Source organism: Malaclemys terrapin, chromosome 3 (assembly GCF_027887155.1).
Source record: "Malaclemys terrapin pileata isolate rMalTer1 chromosome 3, rMalTer1.hap1, whole genome shotgun sequence".
NCBI lineage: Eukaryota > Metazoa > Chordata > Testudines > Emydidae > Malaclemys > Malaclemys terrapin.
In genome coordinates this window covers 190,995,018-191,017,924 of record NC_071507.1, presented here as the reverse complement: position 1 = coordinate 191,017,924, position 22,907 = coordinate 190,995,018, and the positions used below count along the sequence as shown (strand labels likewise).

General features: G+C 46.5%; 1 protein-coding gene across 2 annotated transcripts in view; it reads right to left on the bottom strand.

Moving 5' to 3' along the window:
• The window catches only part of EVA1A (eva-1 homolog A, regulator of programmed cell death), a 313,292-nt gene that overhangs the window by 151,770 nt on the left and 138,615 nt on the right, over positions 1-22,907 (bottom strand). For both annotated transcript variants that reach the window (XM_054024335.1, XM_054024336.1), the window contains exon 4: positions 9,764-9,916. In XM_054024335.1, coding sequence (XP_053880310.1) covers positions 9,764-9,916 — 153 coding nt within the window. The remainder of the gene's footprint in view (positions 1-9,763; positions 9,917-22,907) is intronic.

Below are 22,907 nucleotides of genomic sequence, written 5' to 3'. Positions count from 1 at the left end.
GCAAATTCTCCCATACAGACACTCATGAGAATTTGTATATTTGGTCACAAGGGTCATTTCATTTCTCAGCCAATGCAGCTTTTTGTAGCAAATGACGGTGACATCCCACCCTGGAATGAATTGCAGTTTTTCCTTGTGTCTGCCCCAGCATTCCATGGTCAGACCATAGGCATGGGAGCTAGGACCTCCTGAGTTCTAGTCCCCGTTTTGACACTAACTCTCGGTGATACTAGACAAATCTTCAGGCCGAAATCCTCAAAGACACCTAATGCCCATTGAAACCAATCTGGGTGTTAGACCCCAACCCAAGAGAGTGGGATGTATATGCTCAAGTTTAAAAATATAACTACTCCCAGTGAAGTCAGTAGTATTGCTCCCCTGCTTAAAGTTAAGCATGTGATTAAGTGTTTTGCTAGCTCAGGGCCTTAACCTCTCTGCCTCCATTTCCTCATCTCTGAAATGGAAATAATAAAACATACAAATCATACAGATGGGTTGTGAGGTTAATGTTTGTAACATGCTTTGAAGATGAGAGTGCTACACACGTATACTATTCTCATCCTGTTTGAACATCTGCATTTCAGAGGTGATGTATATAATAAATAGTGCAGCACTGAAGGCACATTTTACCCCATGGACACCTGTCAGCAACAAAACGATTGGGTGTGTAAACTCTTAGGATCTATTGAAAGTGATCAACTAGTATTACTAGCTTCACCCACGAAAGCTTATGCTCCAATACATCTGTTAGTCTTAAAGGTGCCACAGGACTCTCTGTTGCTTTTGACAGATCCAGACTAACACGGCTACCCCTCTGATACTCAACTAGTATTAGTTCATTAAATCATAAAAGGGTAAACATCAAAGTGTAACTGTTGTACATTCTGCTCCAAATTCCTCCCTGATTTGATAATTAGCTTGTACTTGGCTATGAGTAGAGAAAGTCAAATTCTTGAATTAGCTTCCCCTGATCTACACTAGTCATGTGAACAGATTCAGACCAAGACCATGAAAAAGTGATAAAATGGCAAAGGATCCACATCACTGGATGGGCCAACTAGCCATTCCTTTCCCCTCCTCCCCCCAACTAGCTCTGCAATTTTCTTTGCAGGCAGCATGTGCAGTGACAAACTTGGAGCTTTATTAAAATAATTACAAATAAGGTCAAATTCCTGCAAGGTCTTTTAAGAGTTACCAAGGCACTCAAGCTGGGGACCAGCTGTTTTGCAGGGTTTTCCCATTTCTGCATGAGCCTCTGTTCTTGAAGGTACATTTCCCTATGGTATGAATTCTTAACTTCTGGGTCACAAACAGGTTAGGCCGTTGTGTGGATTATGATTCTTTGTGTGTTGTAACAGGAGATCATGGGATGAGAGAGGTGGAGAATCACTGCCCTAGGGTACAAACTTATTACTCTCATCTTTCTCTCCTAAGCTAAGCAAAGTTATAGATAGGTGAGACAGAGAGGTGGTTTGGTACATGTTGTGGTTTGGTATACAAATTTATCAGGCATGACTGTGGGACTCCCATATTACATATGAGTGGTGGAAACACAGGTGTTTTATGCAGTTCATCTTTTACTTTAGAAGGTTGAAAGTACTATGTAGGTATTATTTATATTATAGTTTTATAGTAGGATAGTTAAGTTCAGACTCCCATTCATCTAGGTGCTTGCATAGCCTTACATAGCAAGTCGGGGGAGAGATAGCTCAGTGGTTTGAGCATTGGCCTGCTAAACCCAGGGTTGTGAGCTCAATCCTTGAGGGAGCCATTTAGGGATCTGGGGCAAAAATCTGTCAGGGGATTAGTCCTGCATTTGAGCAGAGGGTTAGACTAGATGACCTCCTGAGGTCCTTTCCAACCCTGATATTCTATAGTATCTGAGCATTTCACAATCGTTAATAGATTTTATCTGCACAACACCCAAGTGTAGTTGAGATGATGCCCATTTTTTCAGATGGGTTTTAACTGATTTGCCCACAGTCACACAGAAAGGTTGTGGCAGAACCAGGAACTGGACTCCAGAGCCTTATCCACTAGGCCAGGGGGTTTCAAACTCTGGGTCGTGGCTCCACGGGGTTAGCTGCTGGCAGACCGGAGACACTTTTTTTACCTGCGGTGTCCGCAGGTACGGCCGATCGCAGCTCTCAGTGGCCACAGTTTGCCGTTCCTGGCCAATGGGAGCTGCGGGGAAGCAGCGTGGGCCAGGCCGCCACTTCCCGCAGCTCCCATTGGCCGGGAACAGCAAACCGCGGCCACTGAGAGCTGTGATCGGCCATACCTGTGGACGCCGCAGGTAAACAAAGCGTCTCCAGTCCGTCAGCAGCTAACCCTGCAGAGCTGCGATCCAGAGTTTGAAAACCCCTGCACTAAGCCATCTTTCCTCCCCATAACATCCCTTGTTTTTACATGCTTATAACTTTCTTTAAAATTCGCTTTTGTGGTTGTAAGTTTCCATGTTTGGCCTCAACCTAAAAGTGCAATTTGTTTTTAAAAGGTTTAAGTAAAATCTGATAAAGTGAGTGAAAAATGCCATTTTTTCATCTTAAAAACAAATGCAATGTTCTTTGCTTGCCCACAACTCACAGCGGCTGAGTGAAAATCACTTCAGATTTGGCCAGTGTCCATCCCCCATTGAGAGTCTTCTCTGCTAACAGCCCAATCCTTCTGGCCTTATGCAAATCCCTAGAGCCATGAAATTCAAAATTGATAAATTATCACAGAATCAGAGGGAGATCAGGTGGATGTGGTAATATCTTTTATTGGACCAACACTTGTTGGTGAAAGAGACAAGTTTTCTAGCTACCCAGAGTTCTTATTCAGGCCTGACAGCTTGTCTCTTTCACCAACGGATGTTAGCCCAATAAAAGGTATTACCTCACCTGCCTTCACTTTGTCCAATATCCTGGGACCAACATGGCTACACCAACACTGGAAGCAATCAAAGAATCACAGAAATGTAGGGATGAAAGGGACCTCAAGAGTTATCAATTCAGTCCTTTGAACTGAGGCAGGACCAAGTAAACTTAGACTGTCCCTGACAGGTATTTGTCCAACCTGTTCTTAAAAGCCTCCAATAACAGAAATTCCACAACCTCCCTTGGAAGCCTATTCCAGAGCTTAACTATCCTTACAGTTAGCAAGTTTTTCCTAATATCTAACCTAAATCTTTCTTCCTGCATATTAAGTCCATTATTTCTTTCCTACCTTTAGTGGACATGGAGAACAACTGATCACCTCCTCTTTATAACAGTCCTGAGTTTTCAAATATGTTATCAAGTTCCCCCCTCAGTCTTCTTTTCTCAAGACTAAACATGCCCAGTGTTTCTAAACCTTTTATCATTTTTGTTGCTGTCCTCTGGACTTTCTCCAAGTTTTTCCACATCTTTTCTAGAGTTTGGTGCCCACAATTGGACCCTGTACTCTAGCTGATGCCTCACCAGTGTTGAGTAGCGCAGGACAGTTACCTAATACACCCCAGAATGATATTAGCTTTTTTCACATACTCAGAGTGTAGCCAGACTGTAGCTAAGGGGGAATGGAGGTCTCCCTGGTGTCTGAAGCATATAGTTTATTTGTAAAATTAGTTCACTCCTGACATTTGGAATCAAAGGCTGTCACACAATAGCTACGTACAACATGATTGTGAAAAACTGCAGAGCCTAGCGGAAGCCTTGATTTACAAATCATGACATTTTAATCTACTTCTGGAGGAACATAGCTGCCTGCAGTGCTAGGCAGACTCATGGTGGGAGTACATTCTCCGAAGCAGGCTTGGGGAGCTACGCACATAGCTCCTGTGATTGTTGATGGGAATTGGGAGCGTAACCCCCTCCCCCAGTGCTGAAAACATATCGGTGCACTCCGTATATTATTCCCAGCAGTGACTTTGGGAATATTCGGCTTTGGCAGCGAAGCACAGAGTGCATGTGCTTTTCATTGATTTGGGCTGGAAATGTGTTTTACATTGGTTGTCCCTGTGCTCTGCGCATTTGGAGCCAGCGTAGGAGTTGTAACCACTGCTACAATTCACCTCCACTTCCACCATCATCTGAGCCATCTCCCCTAGGGGCTTCAGAGAGAAAATAGATGAAAGGAAGTCAGGACAGGCTGCCCAGTCACGACAGGGAGAGACTAAGTGTAGCACCAGCAGTATCATTAGGCACTGCTGACCAGGTCAGCCAGCCACCACAGAACATACTAGGCAAGTTCAGATGCACACTCGTGAAGTGTGAGGGCTAGAGGGGGTTGAAGGAGCACCTGCCTACCCAGCCACACACACACTCAGGGTACGTCTACATTTGAGCTGTGAGGTGTGATTCCCAGCTCACGTAGATGTATCTGCACTAGCTCAAGTAGAGCTAGCCTGCAAAGAATAGCAGTGTAGCTGGGCTCGGGCTAGCTGCCTGAGTACATACCCAGGGGATCCAGGGGGTACGTGCTTGGGTTGCTAGCCCGGGCCACCGCCTGTGCTGCCCTGACTACACTGATATTTTTAGCGTGAGAGCTCTGCTTGAGCTAGCCTGAGTACTTCTGTGCAAGCTGGGGATCACACCTCTCAGCTCACATGTAGACATAGCCTCTATTTCCTGGAGCGTAGGGGAACATCAAAATGAGAGGTGTACATGAATCCTTCATGTAGCCTTCTCCCTTCACACACAGGCCCCGAAACATTCCAAAATGTCAGGAGAGGGAGTTCTCACCTCTTTCCTCTCAGCAACCATGAGATCATGGTATTTCCAGGTGTACAGCACATTGCATCTCATTCCCTTCATTGTCCGGCACCTCTAGGCCGCCACCTATGCTGCCTCCTCTGTCACAGAAACATTTCCTCTCCCTCTAGCAGTTAAATGTTCCCCAGGAGAAACCCCGCTCCCCTGAAGTCTGGTGTAAGCTGAGACTTCACATTTGGCAGGCCCAACTTTAAACAAGACAAACCATATTTTTGCACACATGTTACACGATTTGCCCAAAGTCACCCAGCAGACTAGTGGAGAAGCCATGGAAAGAACCCAGATCTTCTGTGTTGCAGGCCAGTGCTCTTTCCACTAGCTCAGACTGCAACTATCTAACTATGTAGGCATTTCTACCATGCCCATCACATTGCTCTATAGTACATCATCTTTTGTAATTAAATTTAATTGACAAGCCAAAACTACAGGGTGGATCTTCCTCTCTAAATTAGCTGATCGTGCCCCACACTCTAAAATCAGACAGTATTCTTAGGGGATCATTAAAATATGCACCTCACTTAAAAGAGCTAAAGGCTGGTTTGGAAAACACCACATCTATGACTTTGGATAGTATGACAGCCAATGGATTCCAATAGCTTTGCCATCATCTTCCACAGTTTATTATCACTCAGTCACAGCTGTGCTCTACCTCCTCTGGCTCCTTCCATCCTTGCCTGTAATGGGGCAAATTCTGCTCTCAACTACAGAAATGCAACCAATCCCATTAACTCCAATGAGGCTGCATCAATGCCACCGAGAGTAGAATGTGGCCCTTTGTCACTCCCATTCAGCGCCCAAGTAAGGATAAAATGCGGTGCCATTCGCACAGCAGATCTTGACTCCAATATTGTGCCACCAGGACGTGTCCGTTTTTGCAGGCGTTCCCAGAACAGGTGAGCTGAGGTTTGCAATGAGGCTTGCAGCATGACTGTGCTCTTTACTGCTCAACTGTGCTGCAAGTGCCTGGGTTCATGTAGCATTGGCACCACTAAGGAGCTTGCAATGCTCCACAAATATCACAGATGCCATCATACCAGTCACCACTTCTTGTTGATACCCATTGTGCATGCTTCAGACTTCTACGTGGCCACATCTCACGCCTGCACAGAAACAGCATTTAGCTCCTTATAAGTGCTGGAGTGGCAGCCCTGGAGACTAAAGGTCTGCATTTAATAAAGAGCAGGTACAGCACAGGCAACTACAGAGGTGCAGGTTTCCCCGCACTACCCCAGCCAATGTCTCTCCACCCTGGCCTGTAGCTGGGACAGAGGCTAATTCTATATGCTAGTCTATCCATTGCCTCTCTGCTGAGAGTGCTGGCTAGGAATGGTAGTTGCAGTGTGAGTGTTTGTGATGTAGACACTTATCCTCTAGGAACTAGACCATAGGGTTGCCAACTTTCTAATTGTACAAAACCTAACACCCTTGCTCCGCCCCCACCCCACCCCTTCTCTGAGGCCCCGCCCCCACTCACTCCAGTCCCCCTCCCTCTGTTGCTTGCTCTCCCCCACTCTCACTCACTTTCACTGGGCTGGGGCAGGGGGTTGGGTTACGGGAGGGGGTGAGGGCTCCGGCTGGGGGTGTGGGCTCTGAGGTGCACGAGAGGACTCCAGACTGGAGCCAAGGCGCTTGGAGCATGGGAACGGGCTCAGGCAAGGGGTTGGGGTGCAGGAGGGGGGACAGGCTCCAGTTGGGGGTGTGGGCACTGGGGTAGGGCCAGGGATGAGGGGTTTGGGATGCAGGAGAGGGCTCCAGGCTAGGGCCAAGGGGTTTGGAGTGTGGGAAGGTTCTGACCTGGGGCAGGGGGTTGGGATGAGGGTGGGAGTTCAGGGTGGGGGCTCCAGGAAGGAGTTTGGGTGAAGGAGGGGGCCCAGGGCTGGGTCAGGGCATTGGGATGCGGGGTCTGGGAAGGAGTTAAGGTACGGGAGGGGGTTCCGACCTGGGGCAGGGGCTTTGAGGTGTGGGCTCTAGCAGGCGGCGCTTACCTCAGGCTGCTCCCAGTCGGCGGCGCAGAGGGGTTAAGGCAGGCTCTCTGCCTGCCCTGGCTCCGTGCTGCTCCCAGAAGCAGCCAGCATGTCCAGCCCCTAGGCAGAGGTGCAGCCGGGGGCTCTGCATGGTGTGTGCAGACCACGCCCACAGGCGCCACCACCGCAGCTCCCATTGGCCAGGAACCATAGCCAATGGGAGATGCAGAGCCAGCGCTCGGGGCGGGGCAGCACGTGGAGTCTACCTGGCCTCTACGCCTAGGGGCCGCAGGGACATGCCAGCCACTTCCGGGAGCTGCGTGGAGCCAGGGCAGGCAGGGAGCCTGCCTTAGCCCCACTGCACTGCCGACCGGACTTTTAACAGCCCGGTCAGCAATGCTGATCGGAACTGTCAGGGTCCCTTTTCAACCAGGCATTCTGGTCGAAAACCAGATGCCTGGCGACCCTACTAGACCAAGAGCATCAAACTCATTTCACATTGGCTAGAGAACAGATGGTTTTTGTGTGTTTTTTAAATTTATGGATGTTTAGCATATGAACATATGCAACTGTAGATTGCCTGGCAGAAAAGAAGCTACTTAAAGGCACCATAAATCGACCGTAACATGATGCAATTTAACAGCTTTCTTTGAGGATTCCCCCACCCCCTCATTTTAACTTTATTCTTTATAAAAAAAAAAACAACTTTAAATATAAACTCTAGCTAGTCTTAGCTACAGGCAGTTTGTGACATCTGTTGCTAATACACTCATCTGCAGTGTATACATGGTTCAGGGCATGATGAAGGGAAGAGAATATTGAATGAGACACTCAATAAGTAGACTCAAATATTTAGTCTGCTAAACTTGACAAAAATCTGCACCATAGCAGCATGATAGCTTGGCTAATGAAGCCTCACTGAACCCAAAGCGTCTCAGACATACCTAAATGATACACAGACATACACATATACATAGATAAAATATATATATAACATATACACACATACTTGTATTTGCAATTGGTCTACACGGGGGGTTCAAACTGAATTGGGAACCACATCTCAACTCTCTTTAAGCATAACTCCAACCAACAGGTTTCTAACATGATTCAGCTTGCCAAGTTATGGATGTTAGGAACCTCCTTGAGCTAGAATACAGTTCACGTTGTGTTAAAAAGCCAGTAAAGAACAAGCCTGGGACAATCCTGAAAAAAAGCTATTCATAGTGCAAACCAAAATTCGGTGTGACTCATAGAATTGTAGGACTGAGAGGTCCTGCAGGGCAAAGCATTATCTAGACCATCATGTCCTGGTCTAAGCCAAGCACCCTGCATTTAGGACTCCCAAGCTCTCTCCACTAGCTCCTTTTATATGCACGACAGAGAGCATGACAAACATATCAAAGGGCTCCAAGAAGTTGACCTCCATTATGGAGGATATGGGTCCCTCCCTGGTGAGCTCGACATCCACAATTTGTTTCTTCTGGCAGTGTGATGACACCATGCTAGCATAACTCTGTCCCCAAAAGGACTCTGCAATGCCTCCCATTACATCCCCTCCCCAAGAAAAGTCCCTGATAGCTTCCCACCTTGTGTCATTAGAGCTCATTAATGATGGTGCCCAAATCTCCCCTCCTCTATGACCTCCAACACACCAGTCACCTATTAACCACCCTCCCTCTTCTCCATCCCAACTACCTTCCTAGTCCTGGCTGGTCAAAAAATTTTCTGTCACAACTGTTTTTGACAGAAATTTAGGTTTTCAACTAAACATGGGGATGTTTTTGCAAAAAAGATATCAGCTTTTCACACACAAAAAATGATTTTTCATTGATAACCTACATGCCCAAAAGCCAAAATATTTTTGGGTCAAAAACTAAAATGGTTTTTCATTCTCAAATGCCACTGTGCTGCCTCTAAGGAGTTGTAGTTCAGGTGCCTCATTCTCTCATTTTCCTCTGTTGGCCAGGCTCCTCAGCTATAGTACATAGCCCATGATGCACTGTAGCCATGTGATTGCCATGATGCATGGCCTTCTCTCACCAAGAGAGGAGATAGTCTGACCAGGGAGCCATGCCCACAGAAGAGAGTGGGAGCATGAGGTATTCAAACTATAGCTCTCACGAGTAGGGTCCTGTGTAAATCACAATCAAGAAAATGCCCCCAAACTGTAATCTTTTAACTATTTTTAAAGGAAAATGTCTACAACAAATGACTTTACCTCGTCAGTTTTAAGACAGCATGAATTTTATATATAACATTAGTCAAAATTGATTAAACGTTACTTGTAAAGTTCATCCCATCCTTGAAATTGACTAAATTTACTTGTAAAATTCATTCCATATCAACACCATAAAATTCAATACTTTGCCATTTACAGTTGCAAATTTTCTTTTAAAAAAATCATGATTTACACAAGGCTCTACTCATGAGGCCGCAAAGCAGCATTTCTGAACCAAAATATTTTGATTTTCTCTTTTTTGGGGGGGGGGGGTGAAATACACATTTTTCATCAGGTAAAAAAAAAAGCCCTCATTTTCTGACCAGCTCTATTTCCTACCCCTGAGATTCTCCTGCAAGCTCAACATATTCCAGGATATACTTGACCTCCGTTGTAGAGCAAAAGGAAATCAGTGGGTCTAGTCACATGAGTTCGCACTTACCAGCATGAATGAAGTTGGCACAATCAGGCCCTAGTTATGGGGCCACATTTTTTTTTTTTAAAGAAACCTGGCATGTTTGCATAGAAATCCATACTCATCTGTGCCCTATTTCTGCAAGGGCAGTTAGTGCCATTGCCCATGCAAATCAAAGGGCACCAAACAGGATGACAGAGGAAAGAGGAGAATGACATGAACCTGGTGGAGAAGTGGTCAGTGGGGGGGCAGCATTCTAGCCAGCGGTGGAGATGAGGTGGATTTACAAACCTGGAGCTAACCCCACTAGGCAATTCTCTCACTTTTCCTAACAGTGAGCAAGGCCAGCAAGGTCACACTAATACTAATGAAATGATCGATCACCAGCATGGAGCACTGCACCCTGTGCACGGCCCATTGCTCTTCTTACCTATCGTAGGCATCCCTAAATTCTGGTAGGGGCATTCCAGGCTGCCTCCTTGAGTTCTTCCAAAAATAGCGGAGTAAATGGCTATGACCATGTTTTTCTGACAGCTCAGTCTCAGCTTGTCGTCTTCACAGGCTACTTTACTCTTGTACTCGTCTGGAAAGAAACAGAACGTCTCGTTAGTCAGCTGATCCACAGCAATGTGCAGACAGCGAGCAGGAAAAAAAAGTAAGCCAACCGTGAAGAGATTCCTTCCCCCTCAAACATTGGTAGATTCAGTGGGGTCTGCTGGTTCGTGGCCAGAGATTGACATGGACTTAGAGATCAGAAGGATCCCCACCCAATGACCATATTTGCTATGATAATGAAGAGGATAATTTGCATTTAGTATAGCCCTTTCCACCAGGAATTATCAAAGCTTTTACAAACATTAATTAATATAGCCTCATCACACCTGTGAGAGGTGAGCAGTATTCCCGTTTGCCAGATAAGGAAATTAATTCACAGAGGTTAAATGGCTTGTCTGTGACCAGGCAGAAAGGCTGTGGCAGGGACACGGAAAGAAGCCAGGTCTCCTGTTCCTTAACCACAAGGCCATCTGTCAACCCCCACATGTATGTCCCGCCCATTAACGCAGCTGGAATGTGAACTGGGCGCACTGTGGTCAGCAGGCAACAGCAGCTCCGCTGGCGATGAACAGGAGCCTTCCCCTAGTGAGTCACTAGGAGCTGTGCTAAGCTTGTTTTATGCTGGGAGTTGCTCTTGCCTATCAGACAAACAGATACACAAAGTTGCTCTCAAATCTGATTTCAAACAGACAGCCGGACGTCACGGGACGTCGTCCTGCTCTTGCAAAGCTGATGCTGGCGGAACAAACCCTGACTTTGCACACACCAAAAAGAGACTAGGGAAGTTCAGTCACAGGAGACCATGTGTCCTGAACTTCTCTTTATTATATTATCATCTGTATGACTGGAGCACACAGAGGCCACAACTTAGACCAGGCCCCCATCCTGTTAGGCACTCTACAAACACTTAGTAAGCAACAGTCCCTGTCCTGAGGAGCCTATAGTCTAAATAGGCATGGGTGGGGGGAGGGAACAGAGGCATGGAGAGGTGACATGCCAAAGGTCACACCACCAGGAAGTGTCCACAATGGCTTCATATAAATATAGGAAAGGACTAGACTAGCACAGGCTGCATGGGTGGATGGGGATGAATGTGCCTTATGTTTTCTCTCTCTCATGCACCTGCTCAGGGGCCAGTCACAATCTGGCCCTAAACCTACTCAAACTGTTACAGTATGTATACGACTCAGTCTAAATGCAAGCATTCGTACTGGTGGGTTTCATGTTTCCCCCTGAAAAATTAAATGTGCTTAAATGGCAGAGGAAAAGTGGCAGTGATATTCAGCAAATGGTTTACTTGATTCTAATCCCCAGTGCAGTCATTTGTAGGGGCAACTGAGATTTGCAATGATTAAGATATTTGCTAAGGATAATATACCCTTTATTGCTGGTGTGTTTTCAGAGACATTGGATCAAATATAACTAGAGAGAGAGAGAGAGACTGGGAAGGGGGAGGAAACAGCTGCAGGCTTTTCTAGACACAGTTCAAAGATCTTTATACAAGGTGATTGTAACATAGATTGAACAATTGCGGAAAAGTAGCAATAAACATTTCTAACGGAAAAATTGGCCCTTGCAAATTGTAGAGTAACCAACAAGATTTCCTGTAATTAGACAATGTGTACATGGATGTTAATTCATTGGACTGTAGCAAATTACTCAGAAGGGATCAATGGAACATGGACATTTCCACATATGGCCAATAATAATTTTATGAGTGATTGTAACTGGGAAGATCAAAAGTTAACATTATTGGTCTCAGTCTCAGAAAAATCTCAGTGCTGAAAGCTCTCAAATAGATTTAGCACTTACAGTGTGTGATGAGTGGGTCTTTATTCCAGAGGTGTATTTAGCATGCAACTATTTTTAAAAATGACTTACTTGAAAAACTTATGTAACATTATTGTTTAAAAAAAACAAATGACCATATGGGAGAGTGTTGGGAGCAATCTTTGGGGTGTATATTTGCTGAATCTATTTTACAGTTCAAAGAGCTGAGAAGACATGGCATCAGAAATCCATATTCATCCCAAAGTTATAAAGCATTCAGATCACAGACACAGAGAAGTTAGAAATGGAAAAGATTTAGTAGGTGACCTTTCCCATCTCCTTGCCACTGCAGGATTATTTCCTACAGAACATTCTCAAGAACACGGTCTTGTTCAGTTTCAAATGACTGAATTAATAAGACTACTTGCAAGATGCTACTCCAGATTTTAATTGCTTTCACTCTTTGGCGACTTCTCTTCAGCCTAAATTTTCCTTTGCTCAATTTCATTCCATCTCATCCCACCCTACAGAATAAACTCTCCCTACTTTGTAGCTTATACCTTTCTACTACTTCCTGTTACTTCGACATCATCACCCCTGCCAGCCTCACAGTGTCGTTTGAACAAGATGCACATTTATTTAGTTCTCCTCGCATCTTTCTATGTGCCTCTCTTTGTCTTTAAATAGGAAGTCCTCACCAATTTGAAGTCTTGGTGTTCCTCCAATCAGTGCCCAGGGGAGGCCCCACTGATGTAGCTTCAAGTTTCATGGTCTCTCCACTTGGGTACTATCCTGAGTTCTCTGCCTGGTGGCCCCCATCTGCAACCCTTCTTTTAAATCTTTGACCTGTGCTTCCATTTGTGTTTTAGCATGTTTTGTTGCAACTAATGACTTGTTCTCTGGGTCCTGTGTTCCCTCCTGCACCTGAGGGAGAGGTCCATTAGTGTGGTGGGCTCCACCCACTGCCTCCTAGAATTCAAATCAAATTCAAATGAGGGAAGGGATAGCTCAGTGGTTTGAGCATTGGCCTGCTAAACCCAGGGTTGTGAATTCAATCCTTGAGGGGGCCACTTAGGGATCTGGGGCAAAATCAGTACTTGGTCCTGCTAATGAAGGCAGGGGGCTGGACTTGATGACCTTTCAGGGTCCCTTCCAGTTCTACAAGATAGGTATAAATCACCCTGATACATGCTGACCTGAGTTTGTCCGGGCTGCATCCATCAATTCCTTGAACTCCTTCATGGAGTTGTGGACATTGTCCACAGTATTCTGCTCAGTGCTTCGGGTTCCCTCATTTCGTACCTAGGATCTTTACCCCATTCCAGTCTATTCATTTGTTTTCCTCCATACTCGGCTAAGTCTTCAGTGCTGTAGCCCCTCCCTTATCTGAGGGGTGGGCCTTCAGGTGCTTAGTGGGCTCTGCCCATCATTTCAGGATTTAATAGGCCAGCACGCATCCAGTAATAGTTCCTCTGGGAGGCATCAACTGACTCCCTGGACTCCTCCTTGAGGCAGTGGACATTGTCCAGGGTGCTCTGCTGCATGTCCCCCACTGGATCCCTTGTTCTGAGCCTGTGACCTGCACTTACTTCCCTGTTTTTCATTCCATAATCAGTTAAATGTAGAGGTCTAGGTTTAGGGGGGTTTGTTGTTCTGGTGGGCTCCACCCACCACCTTAGATTGTTAATAAGCCAGCACATTTCACAAACACTGAAATACACAATGAAAAATTCAGAAATTTTTTTGATTAATTTTTTTTTTTAACTGCACTGAGTGGAGATTTAAAGACTAACGTGTGCTAACCTGATGGCTGGCTGTAAGTAGTTATCTGCTCAGAAAGTCATCTGACTGTAGGTCTACCCTGCCCGTGGCTGACCCATGCCACCTGACTCGAGCGTGCAGGGCTTAGGCTAAGGGGCTGTTTAATTGTGATGTAGACGTTCGGGCTCAGACTGCAGCCTGAGCTCTGTGACCCTCCCACCTCTCCGGGTCCTACAGCCCAGGCTCCAGCCTGAGCCCAAACATCTACATCGCAACTAAACAGCCCCTTAACCCGAATTCCACAAGCCTAAATCAGCTGGCACGGGCCAGCCGTGGGTTCTTAACTGCAGTGTAGCTATTCCCTAAAAGTCTTAACATTACATCTAATAAGACAATATATTTACTTATAGAGCAAAAATGTTGCCAGTTTCAAAAGGCATCCTGCAAACTCATCCACCGATAATTTCTGGAGGTTTGAAACTCTTCTGACAAGTGGAAAGATTGTTCTTTATAGATGACCCTGTCGGATTCCTTTTAAATTATCCCTGTGATGCATCCAGCCAATTTGCAGCATTTAAAAGGAGACTTTCCCGCTTGTCACTTTCATTAGACTAAAGCAGTTGTCTTTTTATATTCTGCTTTGAAAAGGCTGGCAGTGTTGCAAATTAACTGTTACTTTTCATTTTCAAAGCCAGGCTTAGATGTGCTGGGTTGGACTTTACTGTCAGACAAACAAAGCTAGAGGGTGATCTAAAGGGTGAAAGAGAAGGGTATTGAAATGTAGACACTCTATTGTGAGATGAGGTCTACATTTAACACTTGGAGCCGGGGACAACTAAATTCCAATTCCAGCTCTTCACTGGCCCTATTTTTTTTTCCTCTCATACACTGATGTACATCAGAAGTAACTCCACTTTAAATAAACTGGTATAAAACTTGTTTGTATAAACTGAACTCTGTCCTTTAGTTTCCCCATTTGAAAAATATGTAACCATACTAACCCTGCTCACACAGATGTTAGGAGAAGGAATTAGTAGTAGTTAATCAACCTAATCCAGTTCCGATTTATTCTGGAGTCACGGGGGTTGCCTAAGGCATAAGTCAGGGGAAAATTGGGCCCAGTACTTTTAATTTTATAAATCCTGTGTGTATGTGTGGCAGGGCACTGCAGGGGAAGCCCTAATCAGAGGAAATGGGTTGGGATTGGGCCACTAGCTAGGACTGGCCTGGAAACTGGCCACACCTGCCAGCCTCGTTAACAGGGGCTAAACACTTGGGAGGAAGTGAGCCTGAGAGGAGGTTGTAGACCAGGAGGGGAGAATAAGCTCAGAAGGAGCTAGCTACCCGATTGCCACTAAGGCCTGTGCTAGGCCTAAGCTGTAAATAGTTGGAGCTTGGTGGTGGGGACCGGACACAGGAATAAAGAGCACGGGTATTGCACCAGCTTGCAGTGGTCCTGACTCACTGGGGAGCAGGGCCAGGAGGCTGAACCCAGCGAGGCATGGGGAGCACCCTGTTACAGTATGCTAATTATTACCTCAAAAGTCTACTTTTTAATCCACTCTTTAACATTTTAGAAAATCCATTTTAAACAGGACTCCCTGGACAATTTTATACATCATTTCCTTTAATGGATTCTTGTGATAAAATCTAGAGTTGGAACAAACACTGTTGCCAACACTCGCCGTTTCAGCGCGAGTCTCACAATATTTGGTGTTTCATAAAGTCCTAGGTCCTAGATGCATGTGATTTAGATGAGAATCTCAGCTTTCCTCTAAAATATGAAAGCAAGTTTCTAACCCTCATGTTTGCAGAGAAAAAGCTTGAAAACTCAAACCACCTGCACTCTTAAAACATTCAAAAACCAGACGGCAAATTAAAACACACACACACAAAATAAAAAACCCTTTTAAAAAAATCTCATTATTTTCAAACAAATCTCATGATTTTTGGGACACGACTCATGATTTTTAACCATTGGAGCTTTCCAGTGCCAAACCTGTATCCCAACACTTTTCCAATTCACTCTTCATTCATTCCAAAAGACATCCATTCAGATTGATTGCTCTATTGCTATCATCCTCAAATAGTTCTCTCGCTCCCACGTGAAGTGCCCTATTATTCACTTCTCTGCCCTGAGTACTGCCGGATGAGGCCATGTGCCTGCTCCAGACCAGGGCTCAATTCTGCAGATCCTCACCCTCACATGAGTAAAGGCTTGCAGAGGTGAGATCTAGATAACAAGGATGTATTTAATGGGATGTGTGCCTTCTCTTTTGGTTTCTCTTAAATGTGTATTTTCAGGGTATCTTGAACTCTTTGCCACTGGAGTACCATTTACAGCTGCTACTTGGCTTCCCTAACACAGTTTGATACTGCTTTATGAGTGAGGCGGGAGGAGTTGTTTTTACTTTTCATTCTAAAATACTTTGACACTGGTTTCTCCACATGTTTGTTCTGGTTAATCACCGTGAAAAAATTCCTATTCCTCTCCGAGTCAGCGGGAGTTCCTATGTCACTTTGACTAATTGTATTAATAAACTTTCCCCCTCACCTCCCCACAACAATCAAAGTCATTTGTCACCATTGAAATGTCTGCCACAATGCAATCTCAATCTTCAGTGCATAAAGTTATGACTGTTATACACAATGCCTAAGGATCTGCCAATTATTTTAGGTCTATTGTACCTGAGGCCAAAGGTTGTGACCTCCCAACTGCTTCGGGAAATACTATTTACCCATCTGCCTCTGTAAAGAGCAGCTTGGAGAGAACGAGTTGTCTTCATGTACTGTTATTCATCAAAGTCCTAAAAAAAAAAACCCGATGGGTGAAAAAAGGATTCTTTACCACCACCACCCCTCCCAATGGAACCCATAGAACACAAACACCAGGGGACGACTGGCGGAGTCTAAAGAACTCACAGCTTTATGATTTACACAACTCAAGTCAGAATTGAGCAGGGGAACTGCAAAAGAATGCAGAATTTGCCTTTAAAGCTGTTTACATCTGGGTACCAGGGTCCTGATCCAACTCCCCTTCAAGACAATGGGAGTCCTTGTATTCACATAAATTTGTAACTCGCCTGAGCCCCCATTGGGGTGCTGGATTCTCCTTCGTACCAGAATTAGTCAGGAGAAACTGCTTTGAAATCAATAGGATTCCACTGGCAAAGGCAAGAGGAAAATCAGGCCCTTTATTTTTCACTCTCACTCGGGTCAGATGGGGTTTCTGTGACCCTCTCCCATACACAGTGCATGCACTGACTGACAATAATTTCTGCATTCACTGACAGTGAAATCATGCATTTCTCTTAATCCTGTTCCTGACAGTCGAGTGATTAGTGTGTTTCAGGGATGGGGCTATTTGACAGCATCTGAAAAGGTCTGCGCATCGGTGGCTTAATCAGAATTAACTGCAAGTATTAAAGTTTCATTTATAAGGCTCAGTCTGATCCCAGGCTCACTGATCTGCTCTCTGACATTTATAATGTTCCTTTATTTACACCTTTTCATCACCGCGGCGCTTGCGGCCTGAGGTTTATTACCCTTATAAATTTCCACTCCCTACCCAATCGAAACAGTTTTGAAATAATACAGATAAGCAAGAATGAGCTGATGAGTTCAGGGCCTTTTTTACACCCTCAATAGCAAGGCCAGGAGAATGTGCCACTCTAACAGCCCACAGTCCGCCCGGCTTCTTATAAGGCATGAACCACCAAAGAGCAATGCAGCGAACAATACAATGAACTTCTCCTGCCACCAATAAAACTGTCTCCCGGGGGAGACTAATGCTTTTCTGACAGGGTTGATAGCTACTGAATTACCAATCTATCCCAGCACTAAAATCAATCACTAGTGTTAAAGATGCCTGGGATTTCTATAGCTCCAAAAGAAACTATTATTTCCAACGTTCTTCCCTCTTCTTGTGCATAGCGTGCAGCAAATCATGTCAACAGTGTGTAAGTCTTAAGGATGGGTGTAATTTAACTAGGATTTTCAGGCAGAGTCCTAAGCTCAGAGGATTTAACTCGTAAAGGCATGATCCTGAGCACACTGAAGTCAGTGACAAAGCTCTCAATGGCTTCAAAAAGAACAGGAGTACCTGTGGCACCTTAGAGACGAACACATTTATTTGAGCATAAGCTTTCGTGGGCTACAGCCCACTCCATCGGATGCATAGCCCACGAAAGCTTATGCTCAAATAAATGTGTTCGTCTCTAAGGTGCCACAAGTACTCCTGTTCTTTTTGCGGATACAGACTGACATGGCTGCTACTCTGAAACCTGTCAATGGCTTCAAAGGTTCAGGATCAGGTCCTAAGGGAACTGAATGTGTGATGGTACATTCAATGCATGCCATGGGGAGGTTCCCCCAAAATCTATTGCCATGTTTTACGGTCAGGCCTACCAATGGGGGGGGGAGCAAAGGGGGAAATTGCCCAGGGTCAGGGCAATTGAAAAGATTTCCTTCCCACCCTTGATCGTTGCCCCGCGCCTCTCCTGGAAGTGGCCAGTACCATCCCTGAAGCCCCTGGGGGGTGTCTCCGTGCGCTGCCCCAGCCCGAGCGCCAACTCCACAGCTCCCACTGGTTGGGAACTGCAGCCAATGGGAGATGTGGGGATGGTACCTGTGGGCAGGGCACACAGAGACCCCTGGGCTCCCTGCCTAGGAGCCACTGCGCTGCCAGAGGGGTCTGCTGGTCGCTTCTGGAATTCGGGAGCCACCCAAGGTAAGTGTCGACCCCCTGAGCCCTTCATGCACCCCAGCCCCTGCTCCAGCCTAGATCCCGCACCCAAACTCCCTCCCCGAGTCCGACACCTCACCCCCCCCGCACTGAAACTCCCTCCCAGAGCCCACACCCCCGTCCCGCACCCAAACTCCCTCCCAGAGCCCACACCCACTTCCGCACCCAAACTCTCTCCCAGAGCCTGACACCTCAACCCCTCCCACACTTAAACTCCGTCCCAGAGCCCACACCCCCTCCCGCACCCAAACTCCCTCCCAGATCCCGCACCCCACATCCCCTCCTGCACCCAAACTTCCTCCCAGAGCCTGCACCCCACACCCCCTCCCGCACCCAAACTTCCTCCCAGAGCCCATACCCCACACCTCCTCCTGCACCCAAACTCCCTCCCAGAGCCTGCACCCCTACCCCTTCCCACAACCCACACCCTTCCCCAACCTGGTGAAAGTGAGTGAGGGTGGGGGAGAGTGAGTGATGGAGGGAGGGGAGAGGGGGCCTTGGAGAAGGGGCGGGACAGGGGCAAGGCCTCAGGGAATAGGCGGGGCAAGGGTCTTTGGGTTTGCGCAATTAGACAGTTGGCAACGCTACCGGGCAGGCACGTGGAAGCTCCAGCTGTGCCGGAAGAGCACAACCGGCAGCAGCACAACTGGCAGCTCACTGGGCACTAGCCAGCACAGGCGCAACACCGCCCAAATGTCAGGCGGACCACGTCCTTGCGGGTGCAGCTGGGGGACGGGGGCATTGACTGTTCTGCCCTGGGGCCCGGAATTGCTGTCGGTGGACCTGTTTATGGGGGATGTAGAGGTGACTGTTTCCCAGGGGAAAGTTGGGGTCTATTGAAATTCGTTGAAGGCTGTCCCCTCCTACAGCAGGAATTACATAGGGATGGTCCTTTGCACTTCTTTAGCATCTTTCATCCAAGAATCACACAGTGCTTTGCAAACATTACATGAAATAATAACATGTACATAATGAGTAAAGGAGGCAAAGACACAAGGATCACAGCACCCACCACTGCAGTGCAACCACTTCTGGGATGGAACATGGCAGCTGTTTAAGAGTTACAGTAGGGTTTGAGCTACAGTGTTCCAGTCTGGATCACAACCCACATCCAAACTTGCCCACATTCTGGTCTGGCTCATCACAGTTAAAGGGGTCAGCAGCAAAGTTTGGATCCCAGGAATGTTCAGTAGAAGGGGTTTGGTACAGATCAGTGACCAACAATCCTTTATACCATGTGATAACCAGGGCCGGCTCCAGGGTTTTGGCCGCCCCAAGCAGCCAAACTCCCCCCCACCCCCAAAAAAAGCCGCGATCGCGATCTGCGGGGGCAATTCAGCGGGAGGTCCTTCACTCCCAGGCGGAGTGACGGACTCTCCGCCGAATTGCCGCCAAATACCTGGAACTGCCGCCCCTGTCCAGAACGGCCGCCCCAAGCACCTGCTTGAGAAGCTGGTGCCTGGAGCCGGCCCTAGTGATAACTTCATGTAGCATTTTACAACAGATAAAAACACCGAATAAAAAACAAGATACCCTGCCCCAAAGAGCCTGCAATCTTAAGGCACAGCAGTTACAATACAATGGGGCAGAGAGAAAGAGTGGCAAGAGAACATTGCTGCTGGCTTACCATGAGGAACAGGTTGTGCTTTAGAAGTGTTTTGAAGGAGGAAAGGGGAACTGTTTCCAGAAGACAGGGGCAAAGAAGGCATGAGGTTAGGAGGGGGAGAAGGAGTCAAGAACTGCAGCAAGGCAAGAAGATTGGCAGAGCATAGAATCATAGAACTGGAAGGGACCTTGAGAGGCAGGACTGGGGAATCGGAGGTCATGTAGGCAGGAGCCAAGTTGTAAAGTGCGCTGGAAATCTCTCCTCTCCTCTCAGAATAGTAATTAAGAAATAACTCACTTTATACAGCACATTTCCTCTGAAGAAGCACAAAATGCCCCACAAATGTAGGTAGACATTAGTATCCTCATTTTGCTGAGGCACTGGGAGGTTAAATGACTTGCCCAAGGTCTCATAGGCCAATGCAGGAATAGAACCCAGGAGTCCTGCTCCTAGCCTCTGACTGCAAGCACTAGATTATGCCATCCCCCCTCCAGAGAGTCATATTTATGGCACACAGAATGAGTATTTTCTGGTGTACAGCAATAGAAGATCCTACACAGCATTATGTCTCCCAGATTGGAGGGGAATAAACACACCCGACAATTGTTTTAATAATATTGGGGAATCAGGATTTCAGTTAGAAGGCATGTGTATGAGGCCAATTAAATACTGTGCCAATTCCCTCTAATTATGTTTCTTCAGATTACGGGGTAATTACACGTCATGGTTCTAAACGAAATCAGTGTTACCTGCACTCTGGTGAGAAATAATCATACTCTGCGTAAGATATTATTTTAACGTTCCTGAAAAGTGCCATGCAGACTGAAATCCTCCATGCATTCAGGACCTGACCCAAAGCCCACTGCAGTCAACGGATTTCCGTGGACTTCGGATCAGACCTTCGTAGAACAGCTACTGCCTAGACCGCAGCAGCACTAGCTTCCCCACACAGCCCCCCTCAACACATCCCAATCCTGACCTGGGGAGGACCCGCCTCGAAGCCTCTGTGCTGAGGCTTCCAGTAACAGGTGAGATTTGCAAAGGCACCAAAGGGGTTTAGGAGCACAAGTCTCTGAGTTTTAAAGGGATTTGTGCTCCTGAACCCCTAAGGTGCTTTTGAAAATCTCCCCAGTGGTGATGTGGGCAGATGTGTATTAGGTACTGGAGGGAGAACACACAGCAGCAGTAACTTACAGTCATTAGCAAGCTGCAATAGATTAGAATGAGCGGAGCATTTTATTGACCGTTTCTGATCTCCCCAGCACTTCCATACCCCAGAAATATCTATATATACACACACACCATCTAGCTACAGTCTAGACTCTTGCCACTATACAGGACTTACTGTGCCGCTGTCATTTAGGGACAGAGCTATGTACATACCTGAGACGTGTGTATTTAGATACATGCCCTCTGTGTCATAGACTCAGAGAGTTAAAGGCCGGAAAGGACCATTCTGATCATCCAGTCTCACCTCCTGCATAATACAGGCCAAAGAACGTCATGCCATGATTCCGACATTGCGCCTCACAACTAGTGGTTGAAGAAGAGCAAAGCTAGATTATTTCTTTTTAGTTTCTTCTTTTTCAAGAGGGGAGGTTCAGTAACTTGCCAGCGCCAGCTCTCTGGCACCCCTTCCTGTCTCCCTAGTAAGCAGCATTGGAATCCAAGACAGGCTCATGGTGCAGGGGTGAGAGAGGTTTTTAATCTCCCCCTGTCTTGGCTGGATGGCCAGGTCTCCCCCAACCCCACAGTCTGGCAGGCATGTTGCTCCACATTCCATCCCTGTATCTTTTTGAATGGTGCTCAAGGGAAAGAAAACAAAACCAACATGCAGCCACCTGATTTAAAAAACAAAGCAGGATTGAAACCCACTTGCAAGGAACATGAGAGCAGCACTCCATTGCACCTTGTGTTAACACCACGGGGGCGATAAGTCTGGCCCTAGGGAAACACGCAGCCATCGACCCCCAGCACCCAGTAACTGCAAAGGTGCTCAATGGCGACTATGTTGTGGGGAGGGGGAATTCAAACAAGCTGTTCATTCATTAATAAAGATACAAATAAAAGCCATTATTACAAGTTGTGCAGCCCACCACACCAGGGATTGAACCAGAGACCTCCACAGCTAGAAGTAGGACCTACTACAGTCTGAGCTAAAGAACCAAGCAGCGATAGCTATGGGCTGTAACAAGTTGTAGCCTCTAGAGTGGACCTTGTAACACACACTCACCTGTGGGTTACCTAGGTTTTTATTTATTTTATTTTTTTTAAAAGATTCAGTACAAATACCTGTGCCTATTTCGGGCAATCCTGGGGCTCCTGGCAGGTCTCCAGCATGGCACTCAGCGCAGGAAAGCTCACACCTTCCTGTTTGATGCTTCAGATCTGCCTTCTAAACACTACAAAGTATGCGCCGGGCAGACTGTATCCAAGTATTTGTAGGCAGTAGTTGTGGGGATTGAAACGCTGTTTGTGGCTTTTGATAAACGTATAACAGATCAGGTACCAGTTAGCACACTTCTCTGGGGCCTTTATGTTTCCTGTGGTGAATACTTTCTGGTGATCAATGACAAGAGATGAGGGGGCTCAGTCCTCCCCAGAGATGCCCGCCACCTCACTGGACCACAGCTTCCAGGACTGAATCATACGATCTCACTACTTATTAGGGCTGCATATTTGGGTTCCCCTAGAATATTACAATATTTGTATTTACATCTTTTGGCTTTTTAATGCCCGCGGGAATCATCAAAGTAGCTAATATAACACCAGACCTGTTCTCCTTGGTCTGGTGTTATTTTAGCTACTTTGATGATTCCCTTGTGGTATATCTGTTCTCCTTGTGGTATATCTGCCATTCACTAACTGAGCTCATATCATATCAGAAGATCATATCTCACCTTATTTTGCCCTTAAAGCAGTGCAAATTAAAAACATGACTACAAATCAACATATATGAGCACTAGCTCTTGTGACACCCCTGCTATTTCATTACTCTGCAGATAGTCTTGAACAGGGGTCTCAAACACACGGCCCGTGGGGTTCTTCCCTGCGGCCTGCCAAGCTACCCGCTGTCCCCCCATCTCCTCCCCAGCGCGCCGCGTCCCCCCTCCCACGGCCAGATCCGGCCCCTCAGGG